Raw genomic sequence first — 13,676 nt, 5'->3', positions numbered from 1 at the left:
AAACCCTGTCTCTACTAAAAATACAAAAATCAGCTGGGCATGGTGGCTCACGCCTGTAGTCCCAGCTACTCAGGAGGCTGAGGCAGGAAAATCGCTTGAACCAGGGAGGTAGAGGTTGCTGTGAGCTAAGATTGTGTCACTGCACTCCAGCTGGGGAGACAGAGTAAGATTCCGTCTCAAAAAAAAAAAAAAAAAAGGCAATAGTAGAAATGAGAATGAAATAAATGGACAAACCCAGTAAGTGTCACCTGGGTCACCAGAGTGATGCCAAGTCCCATACAAGTGACCTCATGCCCATGCTCACCCCCTTGCTGGGCCACGGTACAGTAATAGGAGGAAGGGTGGTCAGAGACTAAGGTCAAGTGCATTAACCAGGTAGCCCTGGTTCAGGTCCCTGATCCACAACTTCCTGGCTATGTGGACGTGGGTGAGTCCTAACCCTCCCTGAGTCCCAGTCTCCTCTGAGGAATGAGGATAACAGTACCTACTTCATAAGGTGGGTGGCTGTGGGACTAAATGATATCAGAGATGCAGAGTCCACAGCCAACACTTGGTAACCCCTGGGTCCAGTTTTCCCAAACCCGCATATGAGCATCCCTCTCTCTTTAAAGTCCTCCCCTGATGCTGGCTGGCTGCATCAGGTTTCCCATGTTCAAAAACAGGCCAGAGTGTCCTGAGCTCTGCTGGAGTCTTTGCCGCCTGCTGTCAGCTGGGCCTGCCTGACTCTGACGATACTACTGGCCTAGGGTTGTGGCAGTGCTGGGTGGGGTGTGGTTTGAGGGGTGCACAGCTGCAGCAGCCCCTCTTGTCCCGAGTCCATGTCCAGAGCCCCTAGTGAGGAAGAAGTCTTATGGTCCAGAGTGGCCAGCGTGGGAGGGGAGACAGCAACTCCACACTCAGCCAGTATCCCTCTGGGCATCCCCTGCCTCCTGATGAGAGCTCCTGACCTCCTCTTCTGACAAGCAAAGAAAGCTCAGAGCCCAAAGCAGGACTCAGGCCTTGGCCACCATCTAAACTCAGAGGCTCCAGCACAAATCCCATGCCTGGGCCTGCTCAGGCCCCTGATCAGGTACAGTCGGAAGCTCTGGAGAAAGTCCATTTCTGCTGAGGCAGCAGGATCCTGACCAACATCGAAGAGGGAAAGGTCCAATGAACCCAAAGGTCCAATGAACCCAGGGGTCGCCTCAGCTCTGCTCTGCCACTCTCCCATGCTAGGGACTCAGGAGTCCTGCCCACTCACCTATTTCTCTGGCTTGAATAAATCAGGGGCACTTGGGCCCTGGGAGGGGGGATAACTCAGAGGCAGAGAATCCTTTCTGCCTGAGAGACAGGACTTACAGCCCCTGCAGGCCTCCAGAGCTGGCCCTTTTCCCCAACTCCCTCTCTGCCCATAACTTGGGCTTCTTACCCAGTTTGGCTCCTTGGCCTTTGGCCAGGACCCACCCCCATCCTTTTCTTTTTTTTTTTCCCCCCCTTGTTTTTCTTGCATGTAGAGGTAGAGGAACAGTGTGAGCGGTGGGCCTGGGTCTCAAGCCCACACTTCCTTTGGTGACAGCTGAGGGTGACATATGGAACTTATAAACATAAACAAAACCCAGAACTACCCATGCCTCTCCCCATCCCCTCTTGAAAGCTGCTGCACTTCCCCCTCACCAATCCACCCCACCTGGGACTCTCAGCAAAGACTATATAGCACCAGACTTTTTTTTTTTTTTTTGAGACAGAGTCTCCCTCTGTCACCCACGCTGGAGTGCAATGGTACGACCTGGGCTTACTGCAAGCTCAGCCTCCCAGCTTCATGCCATTCTCCTGCCTCAGCTCCTGAGTAGCTGGGACTACAGGCATCCACCACCACACCCGGCTAATTTTTTGTATTTTTAGTGGAGATGGGGTTTCACCGTATTAGCCAGGATGGTCTCTATCTCCTGAACTCATGATCCACCCGCCTTGGCCTCCCAAAGTGCTGGGATTACAGGTTTGAGCCGCCGCGACCGGCCAGCATTACGCATTTTCATTCCAGAAGAACCTGCCTCTCTCCCATGAAACATCCCTTGAATTCCCTGGCCCCACTGCTGGGCTCCTCAGAGAGGCTGGGAGCCCTGCCGATGTCTCTTTAGGCACCTACGGGAGAGGAAAAGGGCCTGGACACTGGGGTGGGGCAGGGCTCAGTGAGAAAGTCAGGCCAACCCCAGGAAGCCAGGGAGATCCTGGATGTGAACATCCAACCAGTCTTGGGCTGGCTCCATCCAAGTCTTGTCTATTTCAATGGGCTTTGACCCCTCCGTCTGAGGTTGAAAGTAGGAGAGCTTACAAGGACATCAAAGTGTCTATGCTGTGACAGTGCAGGAAGCCACAGACACCGTTTTCAGAGGATTTGCCAAGGTTTCACCTACTGATGTAATGCTCCAAATATTCCCTTGTTTTTCTCTCTCTGGGGAGTCCCAGGGAGAGAGATCTGAACCCAGACCCAGACAATGTCCCTAAGATAGGCACAGCCTCCATACTCATCCTCCCCCGAGGGCAGTGTGACATGAGGCTATAGCCCTAGACTGGTCCCAGGGGCCTTGGGCAAGTCATTTAGTCTCTGGGTCTTAATTGCTCATATGTTCAACGGGCTAATGTGTACCTTACCTACCTAATGGAATAATTAAGAGGATACAATAGGAGACAGCCCAGTAGGGTGGAAACAGCTTCCTATCAAGAAAATCTGGGTTCTAGGCCCAGTTCTGCCCCTAACTTGCCGTGTGTCCTTACAGGAGTTCCTTACCTTCTCTAGACTCACCTGTAAAATGAAAAGGTGACATTGATCATCTCTAAGTCCCTCCCACCTCTACTTTCTATAATTCTGTAGTATCTGTGAAAGCCTAAAAGAAGTTGTCTTTGGAGGAAAGAAATCCCTTGTCAACTGCACAGTGCTATTTGAATGTGAGGCATTTGGCCTCCTGTCTGATTTGGATATGAATTTATGTAAATCGGTGCCCTCGGAGTTGGAGTGTAGAGGACAGAACTCCAGAAATGTTCAGACAGAAATGGGTCTGTCTGAACCTCCCCGTAGCTCTGATAAAGCTGTCTGCTCACTTTAGGAAGGCCTGCCAAATGTGGCAGCTACATATGAAATAATTTGCCCTGCATGGTATGGAAGCTCATGGTGGAACCGCAATCACACACACAGCGTTTGCATTTCTCTGCACAGTTGACTGTTCCCTCACAGCCCTGCTCCAACGGAGAGTGAGGGTTATGCAGGGGCTGGGGCAGGGCAGCTCCTCCCTAACCACAGAGGCAGCCCACTGAGGAGCATCCTCCCTCCGCAGTCCTGGAAGAGGCAGCTGCAGCCCCCAAGAGAGAAGCAGCGCAGGAGGAGTGATGTGAATTGCCATGTGACACATCTAGTTGTTGTGCCTGGAATTGCGGAACTCCGAAGGCTGCAGCATTAGTGGCCTAGGCCGGGTGCAGTGGCTCATGTCTGTAATCTCAGCACTTTGGGAGGCCGAGGCAGGTGGATCACCTGAGGTCAGGAGTTCAAGACGAGCCTGGCCAACGTGGCGAAACCCCATCTCTACTAAAAATACAAAAATTAGCCTGGTGTGGTGGCAGGCACCCATAATCCCAGCTACTCCAGAGGCTAAGGCAGGAGAATCGCTTGAACCCAGGAGGCAGAGGTTGCGGTGAGCCGAGATCCCGCCATTGCAGTGACCAATCTTCAGCCTGGGTGACCAAAGTGAGACTCAGCCTCAAAAAAAAAAAAAAAAAAGAAAGAAAGAAAGAAAAGAAAAAAAAAGCTGAAAGGCCAGACATTTAAAAGATAACCCTTTCACACAGGTCTGGAGACGTGGTGCCTTAAGGAGCATAGTGCTCTAACTCTGCCCATGAGTCATCTCAGATACAATCTCCAATAGAACTCTTTCGGATGGTTCTTGTGAACAGAGCTTCAACGACATGCCAGGCACTGTGCTAGGTGTTAACGCCCGCTATCCAGCTCCTATTACTTCTCAGCCTGATAAGCACAGCGGGTGTAGCTATTCTTGCTTTGCAAATGAGGAAATTGAAGCTCCAAGAACATAAAGGACTTGCCCAAGGTCCCAAAGCTCTTCCTCAGTGCCTCACTCACCTACGAGTGCTAAGGCCCAGGTTCACCAACAGGTCCTCCCACACTTCTGTATATATAACTTCTCTCCACACAGCTCGAGGCAGGGAGAGAGAAACGGCCCAGCAGAGCCCTGATCGTTGAGCCGTGGGAAGGCTGGGGAGGACTTTGGGACAGAGCACACAGCAAGACCTCAGATCTGACTGAAGGGAGGAACTAGGAGCTGAGACAAGAATACGTGAAGTTGGAAGAGCCTCAGACTTCATCAAGGCTAGGGGTTCTCAACAGAAGAGAGAGTAGGGAGTGTAGGGCATCAAGGCTTACGTGCCGGCAAGGAACTCTGTCACCAGCTCCCTGGCAGAAATAGAATGCAATCCAATCCCATAATTCTACACATGGGGAAACTGAGGCCCACAGGGGAGAGGAAGGCTCCCTAACAAAGTTGTACTATCCTGGGAACAGACCATCCTGGGAAGGATGAGTTAGTTTCTTTTTTTTTTTTTTTTTTTTGAGACAGTCTTTCTCTGTTGCCCAGGCTGGAGTGCAGTGGCACCATCTTGGCTCACTGCAAGCTCCGCCTCCCGGATTCACGCCATTCTCCTGCCTCAGCCTTCCGAGTAGCTGGGACTACAGGCGCCCGCCACCACGCCCGGCTAATTTTTTGTATTTTCAGGAGAGACAGGGTTTCACCATGTTAGCCAGGAATGGTCTCGATCTCCTGACCTTGTGATTCGCCCACCTTGGCCTCCCAAAGTGCTGGGATTACAGGCGTGAGCCACCGCACCCAGCCCAGCATGAGTTACTTTCATGTGGCAGGGTGCACAGGAACTGTGCCCATGAGCAGGGTGACCGAACAGCTCCCAGAAACGGCATGCAAGTGCTCATAGTGTTTCCATTTTGCTGAATATGTTGCAATTTGTAATACTGTTGCAGAACAAAGAGAGCGTAACTTCCACTTCAACTTTCATAGCTTGCTTCCCATACTTCTGGTCCCTTCATCATTTCCAACAGTGGTGAACGTTGATCCCACTCTGGGAAGTTGACAAGGGACAACCGCCCTCCCAGAGCCAATATCCATCCCACCCACCATTAGTAGGTATTGCCCCCAGGTTCACACAGGGAGTTAGCTGAGACGGTCAGTTCCCAACCCAGGCTTCTTCTTCCTGTTTCCTCTGCTGGAAATCGGCAGTGGAGCCCCAAAGGCTAAATCAGGGCAATAAGAGACAGGAGAGGAGAGGTGGCCAGGGATGGGGCATAGCTTGGCTGACAGTAGTCAGCTGCCCTATGTGCAGAACTGGGGTGGGGGAAGTTGTCTGGGGGGACACCATGGGGCACCTGTGCACACCTAAGCAGGCCTTGGAGGAGGGTAGATGTGGGTAGCAAACAGGGTGGTGACCCCAGGACCTCTGGAAGGGGTGACAAGCCCAGCTGCCATGGTCCAGCTCCAGGCCCCAACCTGGGCCAGCCAGCCAGGAGATATGGAGAGCCTTGGCTCTAATCATATGGATCTGGGTTCATATCTCGCTTCTGTCACCTAAAAGCTGCCAGGCACACTGGGCAAGTTCCTGGGCCTGTCTGAGGCTGGCTCTTCTGTATAACAGGATTATTTAGCAAATACTTATCGAGTACTTTTTCCTCTTCTCTCTAGGAGAATTATGTGCAGAATTGGTTGGGGGTGGGGTAGGGGGCAGTTGTGCCAGGTACAGAAGCAATTATGGCTACATGCTAGGGTGAGAAAAAGTGTTTCCCTGGGGAGAGAGCTATTAATCAAATTATCACACAAACCCACGTTAAGAGTGCTAAAGGGGGTAAGAACAGTATCCACTCATAGGCTGCTGTGTGGTGAGGTTAAAGCCGCAGATGCCTCTGGGCACACACAGAAACCTTCAAGAAGTGCAGCTGTTTCTATCTCAGCCCTTCAATAGCATCTCGTGGAGCTGATACATTGGAGAATATATTTGTCCGGCACTTTTAGATTTTTTTTTTTTTTTTTTTTTTTTTAGACGGAGTTTTGCTCTTGTTGCCCAGGCTGGAGAGCAATGGCGCAATCTCGGCTCACCGCAACCTCCGCCTCCCAGGTTCAAGCGATTCTCCTGCCTCAGCCTCCCGAGTAGTTGGGATTACAGGCATGAGCCATCACGCCCAGCTAATTTTTGTTGTTGTTTGTATTTTTAGTAGAGACGGCGTTTCTCCATGTTGGTCAGGCTGGTCGCAAACTCCCGACCTCAGGTGATCTGCCCGCCTCAGCTTCCCAAAGTGCTGGGATTACAGGCGTGAGCCACCATGCCTGGCCACTTTTAGATTTTAATAGCATTTTGCACACACATATTAACTCGTTCAGTCTTTCAATAACCCTAGGAGGTAGGTGAAATTGTTTTCCTCAATTTCTTGATGAGAAGACTGACGCCCAGAGAGGCTAAGTGACTTCCTCAAATTCTCCAGCATGGAGATTCAGGATTCAAGCCTCTGCGCAAGTCCTCTGGGCTATCCACTCCCCGCAACCGTGGAAAGGAAGGGCTGGGAAACACTAAGCCTCGGGACGGGAGGAGATTGGGAAACCAGTCCCCGACCGCGCCTGTCGTCTAAGCCCGGGTTTCCTGCCTCTCTCCGGGCCCATGGGCCGGGCTGTGCTCCGGGAAGCCAGTCACCCGCTCGTGACCGACCCTCCCCGGCCCGCTGCCAGGAGGGGGCGCGGCGCTGGCGGCGGCCAAGGCCGGAGGGCTCCTCGGGGACCCCGGCCCGGGGCTGCGCGTCCTTCCCTCCAGCCCACGCTCCCGCTTCCGGAGGGGTCGGGACCTGCCTTCTCCGGCCTGGAGCCAGAGACCGCCGGGCAGGCAGCCCGCGCCAGGAACTCGGCCCCCTGCCCTGCTCCCCGGGCGCGCCCCGCGGGCGGCCAACCCGGATCGGACGCGGACCCGCGGGCCAGGGTGCCACGACACCCCTGACCCGGGCACCGGGACTATCAGGCCCCTCCCCCGCCTTCTCGAGTTCCCGGAACGGCGGCACCCACTCCCCTTCCATCCCCCAGCGGAGGCCGCGGACGCGCAGCGCGAGGTGGGCCAGGCCAGGCGCCCAAATCACTTTACCGTGCGCCTTCTGCTCCAGAGCTGCCCAGCCCAAGGCAGTGGGGCGCGGAGGCGGAGGACGGGAAAACTGAAATACAAAGGGATTGAGTGGAAAGCAATAGAGGGAGGTGCTGGGAGGGGAACCAGCTAGGCTCAAAGCTCCAAAGCGGATCGCCGGGTTAATGTGGGGTTCCTGCCTCGCCACCCACTCCCAATGCGGCTGCTTAGCCGACTGCCTAGGCGGCTTCTCTGCCTTACACTAGCAGGTCTGAATTCCCTAGCCCAGTCCCCCAGGTAGCTTAGACCCAGCCTCTGAAAACAGAAGATCCCTCCTTCCAACACTCCTCGCCAGCAAGGCAGAGATGGGTCTTTCAGGGAGCAGGCCGTTGGGGCACAGGTTTCGGTAAAGCACCTCACTCGGAGCCACGGTCTTCATGTCTATAAAATGAGGACAATGGGCCGGGCGCGGTGGCTCACGCCTGTAATCCCAGCACTTTGGGAGGCCAAGGCGGGCGGATCACGAGGTCAGGAGATCGAGACCATCCTGGCTAACACGGTGAAACGCCGGCTCTACTAAAAATACAAAAAAATTTGCCGGGCATGGTGGCGGGCGCCTGTAGTCCCAGCTACTTGGGAGTCGGAGGCAGGAGAATGGTGTGAACCCGGGAGGCGGAGCTTGCAGTGAGCCGAGATCGCGCCACTGCACTCCAGCCTTGGCGACAGAGCGAGACTCCGTCTCAAAAAAAAAAAAAGATAATCAATTAAGCAAACGACTTTTAAATGTTAGAGCCCCGGGCTCCTGCAGCCATTCCCTGGCCACGTGGCATGCATTGCGAGTTAATTGTGTAAGTGTGTGGTCTTCTTCCCACCTCCTCTCCACCCACAACCTCCATTCATTAAAGTGAAGGTAGAGCTGCCTTCCACCCTGGTCTGCTCAAGAGATAACCATTCAGCCCCTTTTATTTGTTCAGGACTTTACCGTTTGTAAGCCCTTCCTACATTTTTTTTTTCGAGACGTAGTCTTGCTCTGTCGCCCAGGCTGGAGTGCAATGGCCTGATCTCGGCTCACTGCAGCCTCCGCCTCCTGGGTTCAAGCAATTCTCCTGCCTCAGCCTCCCAAGTAGCTGGGATTACAGGGGGCGTGCCACCACGCCCAGCTAATTTTTTGTATTTTTAGTAGAGACAGGGGTTTCACCATGTTGGCCAGGCTGGTCTCGAACTCCTGACCTCGTGATCCGTCCCCCTTGGCCTCCCAAAGTGCTGGGATTACAGGCGTGAGCCACCGTGCCTGGCCGCTACATATTTTTCATTTGAACAGTATGTGTGTGTCAAATTGCCTGAATTTAATTCTTGTCTCCGACACCCCCTGGCTGAATAAACTTGGACAATTTGCTTAACTTCTCTGTGTTCGTTTTCTGGTCCATAAAGTGAGACTAATACTAGAACCACTTGGTTGGGCTATTGAGGAATAAGAGGCTAATATATGTCAGGTACAGTACCTGGCACAGAGTGTGTCCCCTGACCCTGTTGGCAGTTATGACTGAGCCCCACTGAATCTAACATGCAGCCTCCTTCAGAGGGCTCCAGATGGCTTTCCAGACTTGGCCCTCTGGGGCAGATTCTGATTCGGTAGGTAGGTCTGGGGCAGGATGAGATCCTTCAGGTCTGAACAGCTCCCTGGTGCTGCTGATGCTGCTGGCACCCAGGCACTCCTTTGAGTGGTGAGGTCTTAGAGCAGTGGACTGACTGTGCACCAGACGCATCTGGAGGGTTTGTAAAAATAGATTGCTGAGCGCCATCCCCAGAGTTTCTGACTTAGTAGGTCTGGAATGAGGCTAGGATTTGCATTCCTAACAAGCTCTCAGGTAATGCTGACGCTGCTGATCTGGGGACCACAGTTTGAGGCTTTGTTTTAGAGCATCTCACCCCTCAAGCTTATGGCCACTAGTATCGTCATGCTGGGGGGTGGGCTGGGGAGTAGAGGTCATTAAACAGCCAAGAGTAGCTTCTTGTGCTTTGGGAATAAAAGAAAGTTCGGGGTGGGCGGAGGGTGGGGGTACCTGAGATTGGAAACCAAAAATAAAAAAACTTCCCAGTTCTAATATGGGTAAGATACCAGAAGGAATAAAAAGGACAGTGTAGCTTTATCCTGTAAAAATAAGGGAGACTGGGAAAGACTGCCTAGTTGCTCAAGGGCAAAAGAAAAGGGAATGGAGTCTCCTTCAGCCCATGTCTTCCTGTTTGGGGTCCTCTCTTCCCAGACAACCAGGAGAACAGAGGGAAGCCGGAGGGCAGCAGCAAAGCCCGCAAGGAGAGGACGGCCTTCACCAAGGAGCAGCTGCGAGAGCTGGAGGCAGAGTTTGCCCATCATAACTACCTGACTCGGCTCCGCAGATACGAGATCGCGGTAAACCTGGACCTCTCTGAGCGCCAGGTGTGCCCCCGGTGGCCCCTCCTCTTCTTTGCTCTCTCATCTCCCTCCCTTCCCTCCTTTCCCACCACCCCTCCCTGGACCTTCTCCTTGTTCTTCCTCCAGCCAGTCCAGCGGTTTTCAACTGTGGCCGTACCTGAGAATAGCCTGGGGAGTTTTGGGTTTTTTTGTTTTTTGTTTTTTGAGACGGAGTCTCGCTCTGTCGCCCAGGCTGGAGTGCAGTGGCGCGATCTTACTGTAACCTCCACCTCCCGGGTTCAAGCAATTCTCCTGCCTTAGCCTCCTGGGTAGCTGGGCTACTGGCATGTGCCACCACGCCCAGCTAATTTTTGTCTTTTTTTTTAGTAGAGGCAGGGTTTCACCATGTTGGCCAGGATGGTCTCAAACTCCTGACCTCAGGTGATCTGCCCGCCTCGGCCTCCCAAAGTGCTGGGATTACAGGCGTGAGCCACCTCTCCCGGCCCCTGGGGAGATTTTAATAGTGCTGATGTCTGGGCTCCACCCCTAGGGATGATTTTAATTGGCCTGGGATGGGATACAGGTCTCAGAATTTTTCAAAGGCCCCTAGGTGATTCTCATATGCAGCTAGGTTGGGACCTAAGGTCTGGCTATTCCCAAACTTGGGTATATGTTGGAATCCCCCAAGGCACTTGTTCAAAATGTGGATGCCGGAGGTCTGGAGAGAGATTTTACCATAATGAGTGGCCCTGAGAATGTGGATTTCTAGTATGTTCTCCAGGTGATCTGGATATGCAGCTGGTTCCTGGGCACACTTTGAGGAAACACTTCCCTGGCCCTTTGTTTTGGACTTTCCCTTTAGCCACCCCACACTCCCACACCCATGCTCTGATATGGAATAATAGTAATAATAACAGTAATATTTGATAGCAGACTTCAGTTGACAGAGCACTCTGCCAGAGGGCTGGATATTGAATCAGAAGACTTAGATTCAAATCCTGCCTCTATCACTTTTCCTAGCCCTGGGACCTCTGGGTCTCCATCTGTAAAATGGGATCATAATCCTGCAGGTAATACTCAAGCTCAGACGAGAAAATGTGCTGACCAGAGCTATCTAAACCAAAAAGCGCTCTATAAATGTGCCTAAGGATAAGGCTGATGACCTCTGCCCCCAGACTGTTGGAGAATGGAGGTAGGGGGCAGGGGGACCTGGCACAGGCAGGGCAGGGCATGTGAAGGGGGTGGGGCCAATGCAGAGTGCTTTTAGAACATGTTCCCCTGTCTGGGGCTTTATCCCAAGATACAAGACAGACCTCCGGGCAGATTGGTATGTCCTCTCTTTGGTCTTAGTTCCTGGGGCCTTTGAGGGAGTAGGGAGTGGTAAGTGATGGTTTCAAGCTGGGGTCCCTGGAGTTACACCCTGGCTAGCCTAAGCATTGACATGGGGAGGAGGTCACACCGGCCATGAAGTGACCAGGCTCCTTTGCTTCCTCCCCCAGGTCAAAGTGTGGTTCCAGAACCGAAGGATGAAGTGGAAGCGTGTAAAGGGAGGTCAGCCCGTCTCCCCCAGTGGGCAGGACCCTGAGGATGGGGACTCTGCAGCCTCTCCAAGTTCAGAGTGAGATTCTGCATGGAGGAAAAATGACTAAGGACTGAGCCCCCTACCCAACTACCCCCACCCCAACCCACCTTCACCCTCTTCCTTCCCCAGCCAGGGCAGAAAGCCACATCTTTCACTGACTCTTGGATATGAAACTGCCCAGCATTCCTGGGAGTCTTAGGGTTTTCCAGGAAGTTCTGTCCAGCCTCTTAGCAGCCTCTTCCCTAGGGCCTTTGCTCCCACACTCTCATGGAATCAGACAGAGATCCTACCGGGCCGGATGAATCTGGAAACAGCTTCAGAGACACTGCTTCTCAGGGTCTCTTGGCTGCCACCCATGCCTCCTCCTCCTGCCATTCTCCTATGTCAGCCAGGCCTCCTCCTGGTCTGGACACCACCGGGCCTGGTGGGAGAGGAGCTTTGGAACCAGCTGGCGACTCAGAAAGTAAATGCTTCAAAAGGAAGGAAATGACGGAGACGCACGCCCTTGCCCACCTTCCTCTGTGGGCTGCACATCTGAGGCTTTGGGGCCCCTTAGTTGTCCCCAAACCCCAAGAAAAATCAGAATGAGGAGAGTCAAGGACAGCAACTCAGCTGCTGCAAGCCAGAAACCCATCCCTGTCTCCAAATTTCTTGGCTAAGTGGGGACACTTCTGAGCACTGACTAGAGAAGACAGAAAAATAGCCCGATGTAGGTTTCGGTGTCCCCATATAGGCCCGTCCACACAGGCTTGACTGGGTGGACAAGAATGAACCCATGACAGCACCTGCTGCTTCAAAATCAAAATCAATTTAGAGATACAGCAGGGGCTGTTGGGCTGTGCTCCAGAGAAAAGGAGCAGCTACTCCTTTTAAATCCACGATTTCTGGATTGAAAACCTCTCCAGATGCTGAGTTGTTGGGCTGAACAACTAGGAGCTGAAAACAACGTAGAGGCTGGAAAGTGTCCCCTGCATTCTGGAGGGGAGGGGACATAATAAAGAGGGCTGCTGGGTGAGGGCCTGGAGATGTGGAACCCTGGAGTGGAAGGTTCTCCAGTTACAGTGTCCTGTGACTACAAAAGGGGACAAGAAAATCCCTCTTCCTCCATGGGATGAATTTAAGCTCTTGCTGTGTGTTCTACAAATGCTGTTATCATGGGAGGAAATGCTAGGTTTTTGTGTGTGGACTGCCCAGACCTCAGCCAGGTCTTCTGGAGATGCCACTTGAGGACTGATGGCCAAAGAGCGTGGGGTACTGAAGCCCTGGCTGCCTCAGCGCTCTGTCTCCAAACACCAGCTGGTGTTGCAGAGGGAGGTCAACGCGAGTTTGGATCTCTTGTACGCAGATGTAATCATTCACATGTAAAAATAACCCCACCTCCCCACCCCAAAAAGGGCAAGAGCTGTGGAAAATGATTGCCAAATGAGATGGCTGGTTAGAGCATGATTTTTTATAAAGCATACTTCATATATTTTCTTAAGATTACATCAAGCTAATTGTGCAAGGTCAATTCACTTTGTAAGAAAACTCTCGGAGAAATAAAATCAATAAAAAGCAAAGTTCTCAGGCCTTTTTCTTTGCAGAGCGAACAATCACAGCTCTTGTGTGCAACCTTCTGATTGACCAATGTCTAGAAGCAAGAGAAAAGGGGAAGAAATGATCTAGACCGAGCTATCCCCCTTTAGTTTTTCAAAAGGTGGGTACAAAATATAATTGGTGCCAAAAAAAAATTTTTTCTCCCATGCAAATGCATGGTCTTCAGTTCTCATTGTAAAAGTTTAGCTTTCAGTTTCCCTAAACTATGACCTATCAAATAGTCAATGTTTTGTAAACAAAAGATGAACTCTTTTGTTAATAAAGGAATCTTGACCACAAAGTAACCATCCCTAATGTTTAAATTCAAAGTTTGGAGATTTTATTTTTCAAGGTAGAAAAGTGTATATTAATAGTAGTAAAATGTGACATAAGAAAAAATATTCCATATTCTTTGTCTTTTTTTTTTTTTTTTGACACAGGGTTTCTCCATGTTGGCCAGGCTGGTCTCCAGCTCCTGACCTCAGGTGATCCACCCGCTTTGGCCTCCCAAACTGCTGCGATTACAGGTGTGAGCCACCATGCCTGGCCTCTATGTCTTTTTAACTAAAAAACAATTTGTCTCACCAAGATGTCAACAATGGACAAAACAGGACTGGCTACGGTGAGGAGAGAGGGAGGCAGGAGAGGAGACCTGGCCAGGATCTTAAATTGAGGCAGCCTGGGCCAGGTGAGGGCAGTGCCTGGAAGTGACATCACCAGAAGCTGGAATCAGGCAGAGCCATCAAAATGAAGGTGCCAAATGGAGGTGGGTTCAGTGGCTCAGGTTCAGGTTCACAGCCAAGTAACATGGACACGCTCAGTCACCCCCGTCCACCCTCCTGCTGGAAACTCAACTCTGTGGCTTCAGGGGACATCACCCTCTTCTGGCTTTCCTCATCTGTCCTAGATGTTCCTTCTCTGTCCCCCATGCAGGCCCCTTTCTCGATGCTTCTGCTCTCACAGCTGGTTCTCAAGGTTTTC

The 13,676-nt window shown here is 52.1% G+C and overlaps 1 protein-coding gene across 2 annotated transcripts in view; it reads left to right on the top strand.

Annotated features, from left to right (window-relative positions):
• Nucleotides 1-12,679, top strand: part of MEOX1 (mesenchyme homeobox 1) — a 21,182-nt gene extending 8,503 nt beyond the window's left edge. The window contains exons 2-3 of one of the 2 annotated variants that reach the window (XM_032162626.2): nt 9,411-9,583; nt 11,038-12,679. In XM_032162626.2, the coding sequence (XP_032018517.1) occupies nt 9,411-9,583; nt 11,038-11,160 (296 nt within the window). In that variant the 3' untranslated portion in view covers nt 11,161-12,679. The remainder of the gene's footprint in view (nt 1-9,410; nt 9,584-11,037) is intronic. The other variant, XM_032162628.2, reaches the window with a different exon arrangement.
• The last annotated feature ends 997 nt before the right edge of the window (nt 12,680-13,676 follow it).

This window comes from Hylobates moloch, unplaced genomic scaffold (assembly GCF_009828535.3).
Source record: "Hylobates moloch isolate HMO894 unplaced genomic scaffold, HMol_V3 SCAFFOLD_10, whole genome shotgun sequence".
Lineage (NCBI taxonomy): Eukaryota > Metazoa > Chordata > Mammalia > Primates > Hylobatidae > Hylobates > Hylobates moloch.
This window is presented reverse-complemented; position numbering and strand designations above follow the sequence as displayed.